The sequence below is a fragment of the Haliotis rubra genome, unplaced genomic scaffold, assembly GCF_003918875.1.
Source record: "Haliotis rubra isolate DU_JTF1 unplaced genomic scaffold, ASM391887v1 Scf883, whole genome shotgun sequence".
Classification (NCBI taxonomy): Eukaryota; Metazoa; Mollusca; class Gastropoda; order Lepetellida; family Haliotidae; genus Haliotis; species Haliotis rubra.
The window spans coordinates 9,027-29,951 of NW_025767616.1; the positions used below are offsets into that span (position 1 = coordinate 9,027).

A 20,925-nucleotide genomic window follows, 5' to 3' on the forward strand; every position below is an offset into this window, starting at 1 on the left:
ATCAATATCCTGGGCCTTTGGCGGGGTCCATATTTGTATTCCAGCAAATTTCTTGGCATTGAGCCGGAAATGTGTGAATTGGACTTTGAAGATTTGGAACAGGCTGTATCGTTAGCTAATTTACGCTGTCAGGTCAATAAGGGAGTAAGGTGATATTGTCTATCATCGGCCTTCTTCGGAAGTAAGTCTGAGTTAATTCTGGATTTCTTCGATGGGGAAGTTGTAACTCATTCACCATCATTATCCTAATCTCAGCATCTGAAAATGATACACCTTCTTCCTCTGATGGTCCTATGGCAAATTCACCAGATGCAGAAGATCATGATTGGTGAGCCATTGGACTGACGAGCGGCTGCGTGTAAGGGCAGGCCTTCGAAGAAACTGAAAACGCTCTTCTAAATCTTCTGGGCGAAGGTAGATATGGGCCGCTTAGCCTTCATGCATAGAATATCGTCAGTGTCGAATAATAGAGCCTTATGAAGCGTTTTTGCCCTTGAAACGACCTCTGTGTTCTACAGGGTGTATGGGCTGGCGTACCCTCGAATATCCCTACGCAACTGGATAGAGCTCGCTCTGAGATAAGGACTTTGCCCCTAGCAATTAAGCTAAGGGCTGGGATTTGCCAGCGGGCGTTTGTGGCCAATGAGCTCTGGGGCCCTACAGCGAGCCGAGCTCCTGGGAGGAGCCCTGTATGACTTATTAAGTGTTCCTGGGGCTCTATAAGTAACGGTCCTCCATCAGTCTCATGATTTACGTTAACCAGGTGCGTCACCGGTTGTTCTGGCGTTGAATTAGCCTCTCTGTATAAACTCAGAAGCTGCGTAAAACGCATCTGGATTCGCGTCATTGATGTAGCCATTTGTTGCTGAAGGTGCGTTCTTATGGCGTACATCTGAATGATAATGAATGTATCCATGCTTCTCGCTTATAATTCACAGAGACAATTACCGTCTCGGAGAACCGTGCTTCCGTGGAATTTCCCGCTTTTAATGACTGTGGACCTGGGGTTGTGAAAGCGTACTGAATAGACTTTCCTAGTCTTGGGCGAAGCCGGAATGTCTTTGAGATACAGGTCGCTTCGGACATAGCGGACTTCGTCCGCTTATCCACGAGAAACTCCGGCGTACGGTGATGCGTCAACGACAGAATTGCTACGATCTATTAGCCATGACTATGAAGATTGGTGCGAGATTTATCTGCCTTGTCTCTCCAAAGCGAGGAACATAATATTTATCCGAAGGCAGAAATTGGTATGCAACATAATTCACGAGAAACAACGAAGACATAGGTAATGCAACTAGGGCGTGCAAAGTAATGGTATGCGTGGTTGCCACAATGCAGATTCTCGTATGCGTAAACTGCTGCCTGGAACAAATACGGCGAACCGTGAATAAAATGGCGGAAACCGGAACTCCGAAACGAAGAAGAAGGAGAGGAAGTGAAGCGCACACATATATATATGGGTGGGGTGAAGCCCTCGTTCCTTGTGGAAGGTATTTCTATTGAAGGTGAGTGCCGCAATTAGAGATTTTTTAATTGAAGGAACCAATTGGGAGATACGTGTTCCACTATGTTACGCAGAAAAGACAAAGCAATATAGCGCTAGTCAGGATAGGAAAAATTGTCATTTTATTTTTATTTTGAAGATCAATAAGCTTGCTACCCACTATATGAGCATGTAAACAAATGCTGATACTCTTGACTGGATTATTAAAGTGATGAAATATGTTCTTACAAACTTAAAACTGCAGTGAAATCATTAATTATGTGTTTTAAGCTGAGAGTGCAAACCTTGATGCGTTATCTAAAATAGTTTAAATGTCGAAGGTGAAATTCGGTAAAGATAGTATAGTGAACTCCCGAAAACTCAAGCGGTTTTGGTCCGTGTCGTCATGGCTGGCATCATACAATTATATACAGAAGCGTACCCAACACCGTGGAGGTTGCGATGGCAGCGGGTAATATTGACAGTTGTCACGCCACTGAAGGGTGACCACGGAAACTTGTTAAAAGCATCACTGACCAATGAAATTAAGGTATTTTACGCATGAAGGTAAAGATAATATGTTATATACATGGCGGATAATTATGGAATGGCCATGCTGCCACTATAAACTGGACCTCTGTGGTCGTTGAAATGGTTGAGCACCCATAACGAGTTGGAAGGCCAGTTAGATTCGGTATTGCTTCGGGTCTGATGCATTGTTAACTGGCATTGTTGTCGTTAAGGTGGTCAGTGTTGAATTCAAACTTGCTGAAAGCGAGGCAGCCGCTGTGTCGGGAAGGAGTAGATCAATGACCGCGGTGCTATGGTATGCTGCTGTACAAGATCTTTACGAACTTCATCCCTATGCCTGGAAGCTGTTGAGGTGAGAGAGTGAGCTTAGTTTTACGCTGGCACTCAGCAATATTCCAGCTATATGGTGGCAGTCTGAAAATAATCAGTCACCGGACCAGACAATCCGGTGATCAACAGCATGAGCATCGATCTGCGCCAGTGGGAACTGATGACATGTGTCCAACCATCAGTGACCACCCAATCCGTTAGTCACCTCTTACAACAAGCATAGTAAATACGTTTGTTTTAACGCCTGAACATGAATACCTATTCGGATCTTCATGGATTTGGGAAAGCTGTTTGGAGTGACTTGAAACAGTAAACTAAAAGCTTCTATAGCGAACAGGACTGTGATCAACAGACTTACTGAGTTACATTGTCTGCCTGTTTATTGTTCGCCATATCTGCCACAAAGTACCCGGTACATCCTCGTAAGGTCCATATCCGTATTAACTCCAGCCTGGTACATCCCGGAAAAATCACAGAGCGGCGGGTTGCAGAGTCTTCACTTGACGGTAGGGATTACTTGTATTTCAGTGTTGGGATTTAAAACTGCCTTAGTACAGTTAGAAAAAGTACCAGGCGCCGGCACTTAGTAAACGGCAATGCAGCCCTTCGGTACGGAACGGTTACGTACATCAGTATTTTAAAAAAAAACTTTTCATATTCAAATCGTTCAGTCTGAAGGACACTGAACACCGTTGATCGTATACACACATTCAGTCTGAAGGACACTGAACACTGTTGATCGTATACACATTCCAGGATGCATCACTGACAGGGTCATGTGCCACAGCCAGCATCTCGCATCTGACCACGCCCATGGACGGTAGCCCGAAGTTGAAGGCGTTGCAGGAAGCCTTTCTGAGACACCTGCTGGCACACCTCGATTTTCCCGATGTTTTTCATACCTGGCGATGATGTAGTGAGGCTGCCTTGCCATTGCAGTGTGACGACTGAACCCGACAGATGAATCTGGAACATATCAAGTGATGCAAATTCTAAAAGTAATAAATAAAGAGTAAGATATACACTTAAAAGCCCAACAACATTTATCTCTTCCAATGTGTGTGTTTGTGGCTTGTTTCTTTCTACTTGTGAATCTGAACTTCTTCACGATGAACCAGGTATTTTTCACTTAGTTACGCTCTTACCACCGTACGGGACGTATTGCAGTACAAGACCTTCGGTTCTGTCCGTTTCGATTTCTTATATGAGATATGATCATAATGCCAACAAATGACAATCAGAGCCAAACCTTACATTGTTTAACAACTGGCAAATAATAATCATAATCTTTGCTTTTTTGAATGAACAAAACTGTCATTTAACGACTAGCACAGCAAAAATAACTTAGTTTCCGTTTTTGCGGAAACCTAACGGATACTGGGTAATGTAGGTTTCCGCTAGGTTTCAGTATCCGGAAACAGACAATGCGAGTTTCCGCATAGTTTACAAAACTGAAACTAACAAATCTAGGTTTCCGTCAGGTTTCTACAACTGAAACTATCATTATGTGTTTCCATTTAGTTTCAGTTCGCTGAAACATTCAAAGAGAAATGACTTTGTTTCCGCTATTGCGGAAACCTATTGGATACTGGGTAATGTAGGTTTCCGCTAGGTTTCTGTTGGTTTCAGCTTAGATGAAATGGCAAACTTTGTGCTGTTCCATTGGGGGACTATATTTACTTATTGTTACATTTGCAAGATAGTTTCTGTTTACAGAATCCAGTTAGGGTCAATGCAGGAAGCAAAAGTACTGTTCGTGCCGTAGTCCCTAGTATGTTGATCAACCTTCAGGTGTTGGCAATCTATAGCTCATTTTTATACTGTACCGGTAAAGTGTTTATGGTTACATGCCAGTTTTTAGTGTACATTTGTGATAGATTAGTTATTTTACTGTCCTTCGAAGACAGGTAAGTATATAAGTTTGTTTTATTTCATGTACACATTTACAAATTTAGAGTTACGACTTTCATAGTCACGATATGGCTACCGATGGGACTATGCAACTCACTCACTACCATTCTGCATAACTTGTGAATGTACAATTTATTACATTGTACCCGAAAAACAACAAACACAGTGACACATGCACTGTTATGATTCATCTGTTTCATTATTGTGAATAGCTCACATTTCAACAGTACTCAACAATGTCTGTCTGTCTGTCTGCATGCATACATGCATACATGCATGCATGCATGTATGCCCATATCAAAAGGGAATTTTCAGCATTGGAGAAAACAAATTCTGTATGAATATGCAAATACAAATATGTCAAAACCCTACAACATTTTATGCATATGATGAAATGAGGTCTACTAGTGCGGGATAACATATTTGCTGTGGTATTTATAAAACAGATTTCAAATTCAAATTCAAATGTTTATTGTATGAAAGGTCATGGGCCCATATACATATACATGAATTGTACATTTGAAGCTGTCTCAATGTATCTTAACATATACACACTAACAATCTCACATAGTAAAGACTTGGCAACTTGCTTACAACCATGAAGCTTCTGTTGCACTCACACTGAGCAGCCAACAATCCTCTGATGTGGTACATATGACGCAGAGCCTTGAGTTGAGCCTGAGTTTTGCCACACAGAAAGGGGAAATATAACCAAGTTGATTACAACAAGGCTTGAACCAGTCCACAACCGCAAACAGATGGTGTATCCTCTACGTAAGATTTGTGGGTGAATATGAAGAGTCCTGGTTGATGTCTGGCACAACATCGTTGCCATCCTTATCATCCCACACAGACTCTTCATCATCCTGCAAATACAATACATACAATGCTTAGTAAAACTGCAAAAACAGCCAAAGTAACACATTTATACATATTCATAAACATGCACAGTGGTACATCTGATCACAATGAAATCATATAATTAGAACGACTAATTTGTATATGTAACCAAAATATTTTTTTCACAATCACAAAGGAAAGATATGTAGTATACATGTATATTGTATCTTCCATTTGACATGTCACTTATTTTATTGACTGGTACCAGAAAATAGCAGCCAACCCAGTATTCTGAAGCAAATTGTTGTAATATTTATTACTGTTACTGTACTCATATTCAAGGTAACATCTACTACCAAATCGCCAATTGAAATCGAAGCATATGTAAAACGGTACATACATATTTTAAATAGATACGAATTATGTTTAAACACTGAATGTAACACATAATTATATATGTGATCTTATTCAAATTGAAATGACCAACTCAACTGAGAAAAGCATACAAAACCTAACATTTCCCATGAATGAAAAATCGTGGGTATTTCTTAGTTTTATCAACTCTCTAAGGAAACATTCCCAGCAATATAGTAACATAAAATATTATTTTTTATGTGACCTTTAATTTAATTTAAAACTGTAAAATGTGTAACACAACTTATTCACTTTCAGTTACAGTTACATATCTGGTATACAATAATTACACTCTTGCTCGACAACGGTATAAGAATCCATACCGAAACGTCGCATCATATATAATAAAGAAGTTGTTATCCATAAACTCTCTTACTTTCTTATTTGTCACCAACTTCTAAATGCCAATCAAACAAATTACAATAATTAAATATATTCATTATTGATATATGATGGATAGCAATGGGATAGATCAAACTGAAGTCGTTAAATGAAACCTATGAAGTGAAGTATTTTGGACTAACCTGATGAGAAACTGCCGTCCATTCCAGGCGATTCCTTGTTTCCTTGAAACAAACGACTGGCAGTGCGGACAGAAAACTGGGTCTTTTCTTGGAACTGAAAACATATCAACATATCTTAACTTATGAAAGTGTAATCCCATATATAACATATGTTAAACTTATGGTTACACTGGAATCCACGCACTGTTACATTTTGAGTGATTATATTTTTCACAAAGATAAAGAAATTTATTCTATGTATCTATTTAGTGTTTACTTGTTTTTGACAAAATGCTGATGAATAAAAAATATTGTTTTAAGATTTCCTTTAATGAAATTAGGAGCATGGTATGGTGTAACTATAAATGATTACCAAGCCAAGCCTCTTGTCAATCTCCAACAAGTCAGTGGATCCACAATACGTATCTGTAAATCAAATAATTGGAACAATGATTCTTTTAGAAATGTTATACGTGACTTGTGTCAATGCATTGTAAGGCTAAGAGGTTCAATAATTGATTACCTAAATTATTACACAAAGCTATGAGTGTAAAGTATATGTCATAATTGTTTTAATGGTAATAAAATGATAAAAAAGATGTACTGGTATAATTGGATAAATACCGCCATATAGCTGGAATATTGCCGAGTGCGGCGTAATACTAAACTCGCTCACGTAGATATATTGAGCTGACATCACATATAATTAGATAAGTAAAGTTATAATACAGGGAATGTACGTAGATCTACGTGTAGAACTGAAAAGAATGAACATGATATAAGCATGTCTAATACATGTGCATGTTTTGAGCTCAATAGGTAAATTACTTACCTGGTGAAGTTTTACGTCCAGCAGAACGTATATTGCCTACTCCTGACAGGGTTTTGAAAATCACCTATTTGCCACTAACACAATCTCTCATGAGTAGGACCCATGGAGCTCGATGAGGACTTTTAAAGTAACGTGAATATGTTTTCAGATTTATTCACTGTTAATTATCTCTAGGCCTACATGTTGATGCTTGACACTGAGGAGGAGCAATTAGTGCCCATAATGCGATGAGAAGACCCTTAAGCCCATACAAGCCCACTGTTGGGTACTCACATTCAATCTGCTCATTTCCACCTTTCACGGTCCCCTTTGATGTCGGCAATGTAAACAAATAAAACAATGGCGACCGGATCCCGTCCACGCGAGACTACCTAAACCATTATAAAAACACACAGCTGACATTTTATGTGTATAGTGTATGTTTATTTGGTTGTATAACGCGGAAAGATATTGTCAAACTGTAATGTTAGATTTAGATTGAAAAACAACAACAAAGTGTTTTTCCCGTGAGCCTTTGCGAGTCGCGATTTTCAAAGCCGCCTCAGTTTTCCTCAAAGCACTGAAAGAGAGAATTCGCTACCTGGAAAAGAAAGATGGAAATGGCTGCGAAAAACTCGCAGTACCACGACCCTGTCAGGTAAGACCAATTTGTTTTGTTGTCAAATAACGTTTTATGAATTATTTACTTTACGTACAGAAAATCCGGATTGGTAAACAAGCTAATCTATCGAATTACAGCCAGCGGCCATAGGTATTCGCCACTATGCATTATTCGACTTACATGTTAATTTGGTGCAGCTAGAAATATGTCTTGAATTTATTTGATATCCATTTGATATTGTTCATATTTTGCACATGGGTTCTGAATCATCTCAGCTTCAAAGACATAATTTCCGTTTTATTTTCAATTCAATGCGTGTCATGGTTATGGCAATTTTTAACATGGCGGTCTATGGGGAAAGAATACGCAATGTTGTATATATGTTGCTCTTGTAACTACAATGCGGAAAATTATGTATCTGTGACCAAGATTATTTCCTAACAGCCTGCATAATTTGACAACCAAATATGGAAAACTGAATTAATGAAAATTACATAGCTACACTAAAATAGCATGCAAGTCTATGAGAATTTTGCCGACTGACGTATATTTAAGTCCCCTGACTGTATAAAACAGTTTTGCACGAACTATTTTCAAAGGTTGGTGAAGTAAAATAAGTGTCTATCGAAAAATATACTACAATTTTGAAAAATATAGCAAATAGATTGTATATTAATTGATTTGTTTTATCCATTTAGGCTGTTGAGAGGAAACGTGTCACGACCACTCCTGGAAGAAAAGATCACCCTCTCTAACTGAAGGTATGTGTTTATGGTACTATGAAACATAGACGTAATTTCACTTTGAATATTTTATTATTATGCTTCCCTAGATACATTTTCACAAAATGAACCATACTCAAGTTACATTTGCAAATGGATTTGAATAACCGGTAACTTAATCATGATTTCAAATTGGACCAAATAAACTTCACACCTGTGTGAAATGGCAGTAAACTGACCCCTTGATTTTACAATACCGTAATTACTCCAAGGTTATGTCACATGAGATAACTGAACTTCATTCATCAGGATGTTTATGTCAGGCCGTTCACTTACTCATTGCATAACCTTAAAGTGATAAATCTGTAGTTTGCTTTGTTGGTATAAATGTCGCTGCAATTGTTTGGGGTTTGTTAAACCTCAAATGAATGAATGGAGAAATGCAAAGAAAAGTAACGTGTTATTGTTTATTTTTTTCAGCTGATGATGAGTCTGCAGACTGTATAACGAATGACCAAGGATGGTCAGCTGAAACATGTGTGAAGGTAATTTTGACCTATCTGTAGTGACTTTCATTATAAGTAGTAAATTATTTCCAATTAATAGAAACAAGTAGAGATTAGAAGTTTATGGATGTCAATCCTTTATTATGTGAAAACATGTTTAGAGTGAATGCTTACCCCTTCGTCAGGTGTAAGCATTCACTCCTCGGAAACATTGTGTTTTTTCACATAATAAAGACCTTGACATCCGGAAACATTCGTGTCTTGTATTATTCACTTCTAAATACACCTCAAAGACGTAATGGTGTAAACATACAGTCACTACTGGGTGAATATACTTGTGCCTTCAACAATACAACTGCCTGACTGAGTTTGGTTTTACGCCGCTTTTAGCAATATTCCAGCAACATCACGGATGTGGACACCACAACGTTGATGAAAATCTATTACTAGTACCATTATTACTACATAGAAAATGCAATAAATGTTCAGATATTATATATAACATATTACTACCTCTGGTCTGGGAAGCATGTAACTCCAGAGCAAAGTTTGTATAGATTCTGTGTCCTCTTTAGAAAATAAGATATTACATTCGGTCAATGAAGTGTGATGAATTGCATAATTTGAGTTTTGAGAAAACTAGTGCAAAGTGTGATTGTTCAATTTAGTTCTCTTTATTCAAACTTACTTGTGGATTACTCATTTTAAATCATCCTTGGCATTGTCAGTTTCTTGTTGATTGATGTTTGTGTAATTCATCAAAATAACCTAGTAATTCGTTATAACCTGCCATTTTCAGAAACTTGCACAACGCCCAAACAGACTTGCATCTATTGATTGGCCAGATAGACGATAGAAAAAGGTAGCGACAACACTCACCATAGACATGACATCACCAGTCGTGAGTGACGAAGATGACGTCAATTAGTTGCATTCCGTCCCCTTTGTCTGTGAGTCCAGCAAGCTTATGGCATACACGACGACACTGGACTTGGAAAGAATCTACACCTCCACTGCTCTCGTCAAGGCCAACAAGAGGACGAGGATGAGGCATCCAACAAAAGTAACAGAGGGATCTCCGCTCCAGGGATGCCCCTTACAGGGCCCACTGACCAGCTCTTGCAATTTAATTGAATTTATTTTCAATTTCATAATGTAATTTTATTTTATTTTGTATTGTAAGCTGTATGTTGTTATTGTATATCATAGTGGATGTTTGGCGATAGTTGTGACATAGAGTGTGTGGCTGAATGCCAAGGCGTGCCAATAAATGTCCGATGCAACTATGTTTTATCACTGTGTTAAGTTGTATGTTATTGTTATTTTTCATCATTAGCCTGATTTTAGAAATAAATTTCGTATCTAACATGCTATTTCAAGATAATAAGTGAATGAAAGTTTAACTGATGAAAAATTACAACTTTGTATATATGATTTCTAAAACTGGATTGAGTTATGCCAACATGTTTTGCCCTGTTCTTTAGTGCTATATTACTAGTTATATGTATGATCTTTATTTGCTTAAATGCTAATCCATACCATGTTGAGAAAATAAAACAATGAATCTTATTATATATTCTGTTTTTCTTTTAGTAAATGTCATGATAATAACAAATTGCTTATATTGTTTTTAACAAGAGTTTATGATATAAATAAAGAAGAATGTTTACATTTAGCTCTTTGAAACGCATATGAAAACCCGTGAACCTGAAATTGAAACCGGTAACTGAAACTATGCGGAAACTATGTCGGATTGTTGGTAACTGAAACTATGCGGAAACCTGTTGGAGTCTTAATAACTGAAACCTTGCGGAAACCTGATGGATTCAAAGTTAACTGAAACTCAACGGAAACTTCTTGGAGTGTGGGTAACGGATACCTTGCGGAAACCTGTTGGAGTGTGGGTAACGGAAACCTTGCGGAAACCCTTGGAAAGTGGGTAATTGTAAGTTTCCGTTATTGCGGAAACTCAATGTAAAAGAACGGAAACTCACTGGATTCTAGGTGGAAACTTAAGTTTCAGTCCACTTTCTACCAGGTTTCCGCATTGCGGAAACCGAGTTATTTTTGCTGTGTAGACGTCCCTAGTATGGTGATCGACCTTCAGTTGTTGGCGATCTGTAGCCGGTTTTTATATTGTATTGTCCAAATAGTGCTATTAGTTTTAAAATTTCCATACTAGTTTTAGTTATAATTGTGATATTCTAGTTGTTTTACTGTCCTTCGTCTACAGGTTTTTATAATATATTCCATTTCAATGTCAAGTATGTTCTCGTCACCATATGGCTGAAATATTGCCCATGTGAAGTTAAATAATAACTCACTCACTCACGACTAGACTGAAGAACTAAAGTATCCATGTAACCTAGAAGCTCAAAGCTGTGCCGCAAAATAGCAATAAGCCAAGTATGATTAAAAGTCACTAACATCACATCAAAATCTACTGCAGTGAACTCCCCACTGTGTCCCAGAAATGTCCATGTTTTACAAACACGATACGCAAATCAGATCTAGCCGAACATGACTCTGTTGATGATACATTACAGATAAATACATTAAACAAATTACCACAACACAGTAGTCATAAGCCAGCTGCAGTTTGTATGACTGATCATTGTCATTGTTCTACACCATTGTCTATCTCTCGTTTCAGTCTGTTTAACATTTAGAGACCTTCCACATTCCTTGGAAAGTACTGATACTCAATGTTGGCACATTCCAGAATTTTGTTTTATTCAGTCATTCAAAATATCTTTCAAAGTTCAGTCGGAAATGTAATTCTCCTTTTTGAAACAAATATGTTTTGGTTGCTTTTCTTTGTATTGGTCCTTAAATGTTCGTTGGTTTTTTTCGTATTTTCCATGGACATAACAGAGATGCTACTTAGTATTTTGTGCCCAGTCAAATCTATATCGTATCGTTGGAGGTGAAAAAACAAACTTTGTAAATGTAAACAGACATGTGTATAGGAAACCTGCAATGAAACATCACAACATATGCCAATTCAGTTTTCCTTCCCCTGATCCTACCTGTTATTCAACAAAGCCAGAAATAACAATCAGCTGTTTACAAATGTTTTGCTCCAATCTACCAGTAATTCAGTTAAAAACGAACTCAAAATATAACATCAAAGAATTTATTCCACCACCAAGGTGAGTGAGTGAGTTAAGATCTAAAGTCACATCGGCAATATTTCAGCCATATCGTGACTAGTTCTAATCTCATAATACATACATATAATATATAAAACCTTGTCAACGAAGGGCAGTAAAATTACTCGACCACCAGAATAATTGATATTGCAAGCAGTTATTTTAACAGAGATAATAAGTATGTATTTCGTATTTGTATTATGCATGTTTTCTACGAACATATTTAAAAGAAAAATTAAGATTGGCTCACCACTTATGTGGCTGGATACATTTTACGTATAAGACAATTTGACAAGTAACCGCTGACTTAGCACGGAACATGACACTTTGATTGTAAAACAAAATGTTGACAATTATTTCTGAAACAAGAGTTATTAACGCTGGTCTAGGGGTCCATGGATGATGGAGGCGGTGATCAGTTCGTGATTGCTGAGAATAATGTGAAATTGGAGCTGTCGCGGTAGGCGTGAAAAACAGATCCTCGTGAACATGGTAAGCAGAAGTGGTACTAGTATAGAATGAGGTGATGCCATTACACACACGTTTTCTCTGAACTGACTGTAAACAGATTTTCTGTGAATGAAAATGGGATTAAATTTAATCAAATAAAATCGAGGTAGATAGTTTTATTATGATATGTTACACCATACATTTTCGGATGGCATGTTTACTCGCGCTTTATAACGTGAGTGTTGCATCACAGCAAACATGGTAAGTGATAAAGTTGTCTTTTATAAGTTATTACAATGTTCCGCTGTTTTGTCTGATTTGAAATAACTGAAAAAGAAACAGAACCAACCTACTGATCTGGTATCTGCATTTGCCATCTTGCTGACTTTGTAAATAGATGGCTTGAGGCGATCTTGAACTTAATTCTAGCATGGAAATGCATAGATATTGATATAATGATTCAATTTCTAGACGTTTTAGCAAAGGTTTTGAAAAGGTTAATAAAATTACGGTAAGACCATCGAAAATACTGATTATTTTGATTGCAAAATGCAACACCAAACCTACAACTGTTCAACTAATACCGCGATATACCGTTTCACCCCTACTGAGTGCCGCCAATCGAAACATCACCATATGTCGTCTAGAAGGTGGGGAGTAGCAGTCTGCAGTTGCCCGACATTTCAACGTTTATCAGAGCACCATATCTCGCCTTAAGCTTTAGGGTCGTTTCCTGTAGACAAATTCAGAGAAGCTGCCCTCCAAGAGTTACCACCCAAGCCCAGGACCGCTACTTTGGGCTGCTCATCATCATTTTGCCACAGCCATGGACACTGCACAACGCATTCCTGGTCTAAAACGAATTTCCAACCAACCTGTGGGTATTCGATTGCATGAAGTGGAGATTCGACCAAGAAGACGTGTTGTCGACCCTGTTTGGCGAAACTACCATCGGCAATCGCTTGCGAGTCCGGAACTGGATTCGGAGAAACTGGAGGCGAGTCTAGTTCAGTAATGAATCATGATTTCTTCTTCACTGGCGAGATAAAATACAGCAGGAGAAATGAACGTTTCACTCCTAACTGCCTTCGACAGGTGGACATATTCTGCGGAGGGAGTGTCGTGGTGAGTGGTGCAATATGCTGCTCACAAAGTTCCGATTTTGTGGTGGTTCAGGGGAAGATGACAGCAACTCGGTACATCAACAGAGTCTTTGCATGTCACATGATTCCAATTATGGACCGACAGAGGGAGTTGTTCCAGCATGACAACACTACTTCACATAGAGCAGCCGTCACCGTCCACTTCCTTGTCAATTCTAAGGCCAATGTCTTGCCATGGCCTTCCAGATGCAAACCGCATAGAACACATGGGGTGAACACACTCGATCGACGTGTACGCCAACGTCAAAACACGACTCAGACACGTCCAAAACTGGCCATCTCATTACGGGGGAGAATTCCGCAAGAGCATTTTCATCAACTTACCCGGTCTTTGCTGAGAAAGGTTCCAAGCAGTGATTGCTGTCAGTGGTGGCAATACAAAGTATTGACGTTGATGCCGTCTTGATGATTCAAATAAAAAGAAAAACGTTGTAAAATGTTGTGCTGGCAAACTCATTGTCTATAGCCGTCTGGATTTTCACCTGTCTGTCATTGACATGACATGAAATAACTGCTCTTAAACTAATGCAATATTTCTTTTTTTGGGGGGAAGGTACTATGCTAGGGGTACCGTAATGGCGATCATCCGCTTTCCTCAACATGGGAGTTCACTTAGATGTTCTTACCTCCACATGTGTGGTGTAAAGGAGCTCCCCTCACCTCGACTTCACACAAAGTTAAAGGCTTGTCATAGAAACAGTACTTGACTATTCTCATGTAACGTCCAATAGTGTTGACGGCACAGTCCATGTCTACCGTCTGACCTTTGCCTACTGTGCCTTCATGCCAATAGCAGAGTTGGTGGCCAGAGTCAGTGCTGGTCCTGGGGTCACTAATATGGACCTCCACACTGAAGTTGGTTAACCTGTCATCTGGGTAAAAAAAAGTGAAAGATGTTAAAGTGATGTAGCCTAAATTCTTATACAAACGTGAGGTAAATGCATATTGAAAATCAACCCAACAGAATGAATGAACGAGGCAAGTACACCCGATATTGAATGAATGAGTGAGTGAGTCACAAGGGTACTATTGCAGCCATAATGTGACCAGAAATTGAACATAAAAAATAGGAAGCCTGTCATAGATGGACAGTATAACAAGTAGAATAGCACATGTATAATATAACTAGCTGACAGAAGTATAGAAAAACAGGAAATGTAAAACCTGACTATAGTTCGACAGTAGCTAAGGTAGATCACCATACTACGGACCATGGGCACTTACAGTACTTTTTCTACCTGTATGAACCCTATCTGCATTTCCGACATCCTCTCTGGAGACAAGTGGCAAGTTAAGCCAGAATTTAAAATCACGCATTGACAAACCGTTTTCCTCACTTCTCACCCGGTATAGTGACTTCTCAACCGTAATGGCCTTAAATGCATGGACATCAAACCATCTAGCAACATGTGATCAAGGGAACTGTTTTTACCCGGAAAGAAAAAACCCAAAACTATGAAGCTGCAAGTAAATGAAATGGTGTTGACAATGACATTGTCACATTAAAATGTTCCTTGAAGAAAATGGTGTTTGTGTTCAGTGAGACTAATCAGTACAGGTTGGACCCGCCACGTACCGGATGACACATTCCACCCTACGACTCATGCTTCCAGTCAGAGGTTGGATCTGTTGTCAGGTCAATGACAATCACTCTGGATGCAGCTCTGCCTCCAAATGATGTAAATTCTGTACTGGAGGGTTCCGTGCCTGGATTCTCCGCCTTATAATTTCCCACACATATTCCAGAGGGTTCGGATCTGGGCTTAACGCTGGTTAGGGTAATGTTGTCACTGCATTGGTCCTGATGTAATCCACTAGGGCATGTGATTGATGAGGCTAGGCGGTGTAATGGTAGCCCAGATTTCGTCCAATCGCCTTTAAGGACATTCCTGGTGTATGCATACCAATAATCTGATTCCTGGTGTCGATTGACCATCGTCTCCGTGCCATGTTCAATGAATATGCTTGAACGGCCGTTTCAGCCAACGTTAAATACCCACAAATACACCTCGGCCATGCTGATTTGTGTGTTCCTCGGGGGTATCATGTTGCACGTGCATGTCACAAGCGACACGAGCGCGATTGTCTCGCATCACTGGTTGTATTATATCACGCAAACTCTGCTTGTACCATATTTTTACCTTGCGTCATTATTTCAAATAATGGGAGAAAAAAATCATCAAAAATATCAGGGGGTGCTTATCTTTTTTCTTTGTGCATATGTAATGTTCAAGTAACGTTGTGATATAACGTTATAAAATGACATAATACCGATGTTATGAACGTTGTATTCTCACGTTACCAAAGTACAACCTCTCCAAAACATCGTGTGTTAGCTTGGGAATTTACACTTACCCAGTAAAGAACCGATTCTAACGGGTATTGGGGTTGTTTAACAAGAGTGACGTAATTGCCAGTACACAAAGTCAACGATCTGACCCACTCCAGCCTCCAGAAGAAGTGGAAGGCTGACCACTTGTCCCCATCATACATAAATTATCACGACTCAGAAATGTGTCGGGTATTCGTAGCACCTGAATGGAAGCTGTTCATTCCAAATTTGCAACAGACGAATGACTTCCTACGTCCCGATATTCCCAAATGTTGACTATAGCGAGTTACACATAAATACATAAAGTCTCTGGATCTTAGTGAATTGTTTCTAGTTCCAAACTGTGAATGTATGCTCTCAAGAAAGTAACGTTTTTTGAAAAATGAATATGGTGATTTGGTAGAGTCGGTATAATAACGAAACCTAAAGAATCAGATACATTCAGTTTCATATCGTATTACAGCTTAAAGTTCTGCTGAAAACTCTTTTTTTTAAATTACTTACGGCAACAGTCTCCCCTGTTGGTAACCGACACCGTTAGGAACAAGATGATCTGTTGAAGATCTACCTGCCACCAAGATATGGGCGATAGACAGCTACGATTGGTGTGAGAACAACTTCCGGCACTGATATTGGTGTTCTTTGTTCCGTCAACAGCCAGGTCAGATGTATAGTTTCCAAATGTTGAGATCTGGTCTGTGGGCTTGTTCAACGCAAGGTTTGGCAGATCCACACCTGGACAAAGACAATGTGGTTGTTTACATTACGTCTAACATGCCTTGCGGGACATTGATGGAAATAACCAGATGGTGTGGACGCCACTTTTACATGAAATTGTATGTTGTTTTACTCAGTAAGGTCGAGAGACGCATATGTGCGACGATTAATTAGCCCCTGTAGTGTAATCAGATAGTGTTTTGAAAGCAATTGCTAATCATTATCATAGGCTTATGCAGGGTCTGGTCAATGAACACATGTCGGCGGGAAAGGGCATTATGACATGTTTTTTACAGAGGTAAGTGCCCGGTGCTCTTCATTTGGAATGGATACTAAAATATTTTTTATGCAGATTTGTTGAATTAGATGTAATGGTTTAGAGGTTACTGAAGATTATATTTTCTTCAACTACCTAATAAATGCGAAACAGTATACGGAATTTCAAGGATATACAAATAATTCAAACACAATAGAATATATACATGTCAGTGTTATTACAATGGGATCTTAAACCGCATTTGTTACAAAACACAGTTAGAAATTCAAACAATCCTTAGTGAGTGAGTGAGTGAGGGAGGTATTATTTAACGTCACATTGGCAATATTTCAGCCATATCGTGACGAGAACACTTGACATTAACATGGAATATATATAGATAGTATAAAACCCTGCCGACAAAGTACAGTAAAGCAACTACGGTATCACATATATACATGTAAAACTAGTAATTGACTCTAAAACAGTTTAACGATAGGGGACAACACAATATATAAGTAGGCTACAGATCACCAACAACTGAAGGTAGATCATCATACTAGGGTCCAAGGGGACTTACAGTACTTCTGCTACCTGCATGGGCCCTAGCTGGATTTATATCATCCCTTCAGCCGCTGGTGATTGAAGTCAAATTTAGCCAAAATTAAAATGACAGAAATGCTACATTTAAAACAGCTGGTGAATTTAAATTTGCTTTGAACGTTTTGGGACTTACGTACCCTCTCAGGAGGACAATAATTTTATGCTACTTCAACCCCCCTTGAGGGTACAGCCACTAACAAGCTCAGTTACTAATCAAAACAACCAATAATAAAATACGTATCTATTTACAAATCAGTTAACAAGTCTATTTTTTAAAAAAAGGCAATAATTAAATGAGAACTTATATTACTAAAAAGATCCTTCATAGTTTTTACTTCGAAATAGATATCCCTTGTGATGGAATATTCAACACAGTCAAGCAGTACATGCTTGACAGTGATTCTTTCATCACAAGGGATACAAAACGGAGGATCCTCACCTTTTAATAGGTACTCATGAGTATGTCTAGTGTGGCCAGTAGGACATCGTTGTATGATAACCTCCTCAAATCTGGACTGACAACCCAAGTAGGTGTAACCGATGGTTGGTTTTATTGCATGTAATTTATTCATACTTACTTGAGTGTCCCACTTCTTCTGCATCACATCACTGATGTAAGTTCTAATGCTAGCCTTGTAATCAGAGTATGGAATAAGAAGTGGTGTCACAGATTTGTTGAGTGCTGTGTAGCCCACAACCCACTATGTAATAACAACGCACCATGTAATAAAATTTTCAAAGTCCAAAACAGTTTCGCACTTACACGATTTTATTACATAACGGGTTATTACCAACTGGGTTACACCAGTAGCAACCCACTATGTAATAAGAACGCACTATGTAATAAAATCCAAAAACAGTTCGGACTTAGGCGATTTCATGGTACTAATGCCTAAGGCTGGAAAATGACTGAAAATCAAAGTTGAACATATTCCTTGCGGTGAGGACAATATGTGTTCTACATCCTTGATTAAGTGTAAACTTCAGCTTAAACCCATTCCATGATATGAACTGTTGAGATTTCTAAGTTTTCTGATAGTTTATTACAAAACGCGTTGGTATAACATACCGGATCGAGTAGCGAAATGTAATAAGAATTTGCACATCTTAACGCATTATGTAATAAAACTTACAAAGTGCCAAACGTTACCCTTAAGAAGATATTCCTTCAGGTCTTTTCTGATAGTAAATTGGTGGGAGCGGGCGCATTAGGCGCCCCGCCAATAAAAAAACCATACCGTACATAAAAGTGGTGATTATTTTTCTTTGTGGGCGTTGTTACGCCACATAGAGCCTACGCGTAAGCTGTATTCTGTGGTTGACAACGAATAGAGCTTACGGTGAGCTATATTCGTTGGTTGAAAACGCATACCAGAACGGCATGCAGGGTTCACGTAACACCTAATGACGTCGCAAATGACGTCAAAGTGTATGTCATTTCAGCATAATCAGTCATTTTCAAGTAAAGAAACATACCATATATTGTCATAGATGACGTCATAAGACGTTACGATAACGTCACATCACTTATTGACATACTTAACACAAAACCTTTCAGCTTCAAACAGATATATAGGACATGATGCATTTAATTCCTTACTAATACAATATTTTTCTTTATTAGCCGGACATATATTATTGGACACACTGTACAACTTACTTAAGTTCTATACGTTGGATATATACATACATGTTTTAAATAACGTATAGAGTTCACATCGTGGGTGAACAGTATCGTAGCAGTAGTAAAAGAATATATAATGGCAGTAACAGTAACTGTAGTAGAGGTAGTAGCCTTAACAGTAGTAGAGCAGCAACAGCAGTAGCTGTAGCAGTAGAAGTTGCAGCAGTGGCGGCAGCAGTAGTGTTGGTGGTGTTTGTTTGTGGTCGTCGTTGTAGTAATAGTAGCAGTAGTGGTAGTTGTGGTGGTGGTCGTAGTAGTAGTCGTAGTGGTAGTCGTAATCGTTCGTCGTAATCGGTTTAGTCATAATTGGTTTATTCCATAAAGGGGCCACAGGCCCATTATACAGTTACATGAATCATATCATGAAAGTTGATATCTGGAGCGCCATAACACTGTACAAGGTCAATAAACATACACTTAACGGGTTGTATAAGTTTTGTCAAGGTAATTGTTACGTTGTTTGAATGCAAGGAGCAGAAACTTCGCTAAACGATTTAAAATACCTAAATCGTGTGATGTGCAAATTAATACCAGTTTAAAATAACAAGGATGAGTACAATAGAACTCAGGCAAAATTGTATGTCTCAGATTATAGTAAAAAGGACATTCCAAACATATGTGATATTCTCTCTCAATTACAGGTATAACACAAAATGGACATAATCTAGAATTTCTTGTCAGACCAGATCGTAGTGGTAGTCGAAGTGGTAGTCGAAATGGAAGTGGATGGTGTAGTGGTAATGGTGGTTGTAGTCGCGGTGGTCTTTGGTAGTCGTGGTAGAAGTCGCGGTGGTCTTAGTGGTGGCCGTAGTGGTAGTATAGTCTAAGTGGTAAAAATTGTAGTGAGGCGAGGTGAAATTGGGTTTAACGTCGCACTGGAGAATATTTCACTTATATGACGACGTGCATGCGTGTTTATGTGTAGGTGCGGTTGCTTGTACTAGCCCTGACTGAAGCTGGTTTTATAGTGCTAAAATGTCTCTGGGTCCCTAGCAATCGTTTTAGCGCTGCTAACAACTTATGCCCCTCCCATTAAATGTATCTAGTTATTTAATATACAGTACTTGAAGAATTGTAGATATATTCCCGCCATATAGCTGGAATATTGCTGAGTGTGGCGTCAAATTAAACTCACTCACTCACGACAAGTGTTCATATCATTTAGAGCTTACCTCTTTCCGAACAATTGGTAAGATCATTTATATAACCCGACCATAAAATGACCCGAACCATACTTGGACTTACAAGTGTTTATCTTAATTGGGTCGCTCGTTTTTGTCTTTGTTTCATGCCAATATCTCTCTGCTTCCGGGGGGCATTGTACCGCCCTACGGGCACCCCCAGCAAGGGCCTTGTCGCGGACACCCCCCCCCCCCCATCAGGGACTGTTACGATCGCCTCAGATTCACTTAAAACTTACGACCCCTGCATTTCAAAATAGAACATGGCGAGTGTTTGTACATCTATCTTTTGTTTCCGTAACACATCTGTAACCAGTATGTTACGCTGCGGCCCCGCCTGTATGTAAAAAAAGATTTGGTTCCCCCATAGTAAAAGTTCTGTTGGAACTTTTCATTTCAACATTTGTTCATGTAATAGAGCAGGCGGAACAATTATTTCGTTCCGCATACACAGAATATATTCCGGGTAAAGAGGAACTTCCACTCACATCATAAAGTGTCAAAAAGAGGGTTTTGTTTGTTGGGGTGGGGGGAACGGAAACAAAAAAGAAAGATTTTTCCTACGGTATTTGTTCCATATGGAACAAATCGTGTGGCTATCAAGAAGCAATTATCATGTGTGAAAGTTCCTTAATTTTTTTATGAAAATAGTGAGTGAGTGAGTTAATATTTAACGTCACATCGGCAATATTGCAGCCATATCGTGACGAG

The 20,925-nt window shown here is 38.9% G+C and overlaps 1 protein-coding gene across 1 annotated transcript in view; it reads right to left on the reverse strand.

Annotated features, from left to right (window-relative positions):
- Nucleotides 1–3,121: 3,121 nt before the first annotated feature.
- Nucleotides 3,122–20,925, reverse strand: part of LOC124263451 (fucolectin-like) — a 136,456-nt gene continuing 118,652 nt past the window's right edge. The window contains exons 2-4 of the mRNA XM_046698098.1: nucleotides 16,278–16,508; nucleotides 14,102–14,313; nucleotides 3,122–3,313 (exon numbers count right to left, since the gene is read on the reverse strand). Of these exons, the coding sequence (XP_046554054.1) occupies nucleotides 3,122–3,313; nucleotides 14,102–14,313; nucleotides 16,278–16,508 (635 nt within the window). The remainder of the gene's footprint in view (nucleotides 3,314–14,101; nucleotides 14,314–16,277; nucleotides 16,509–20,925) is intronic.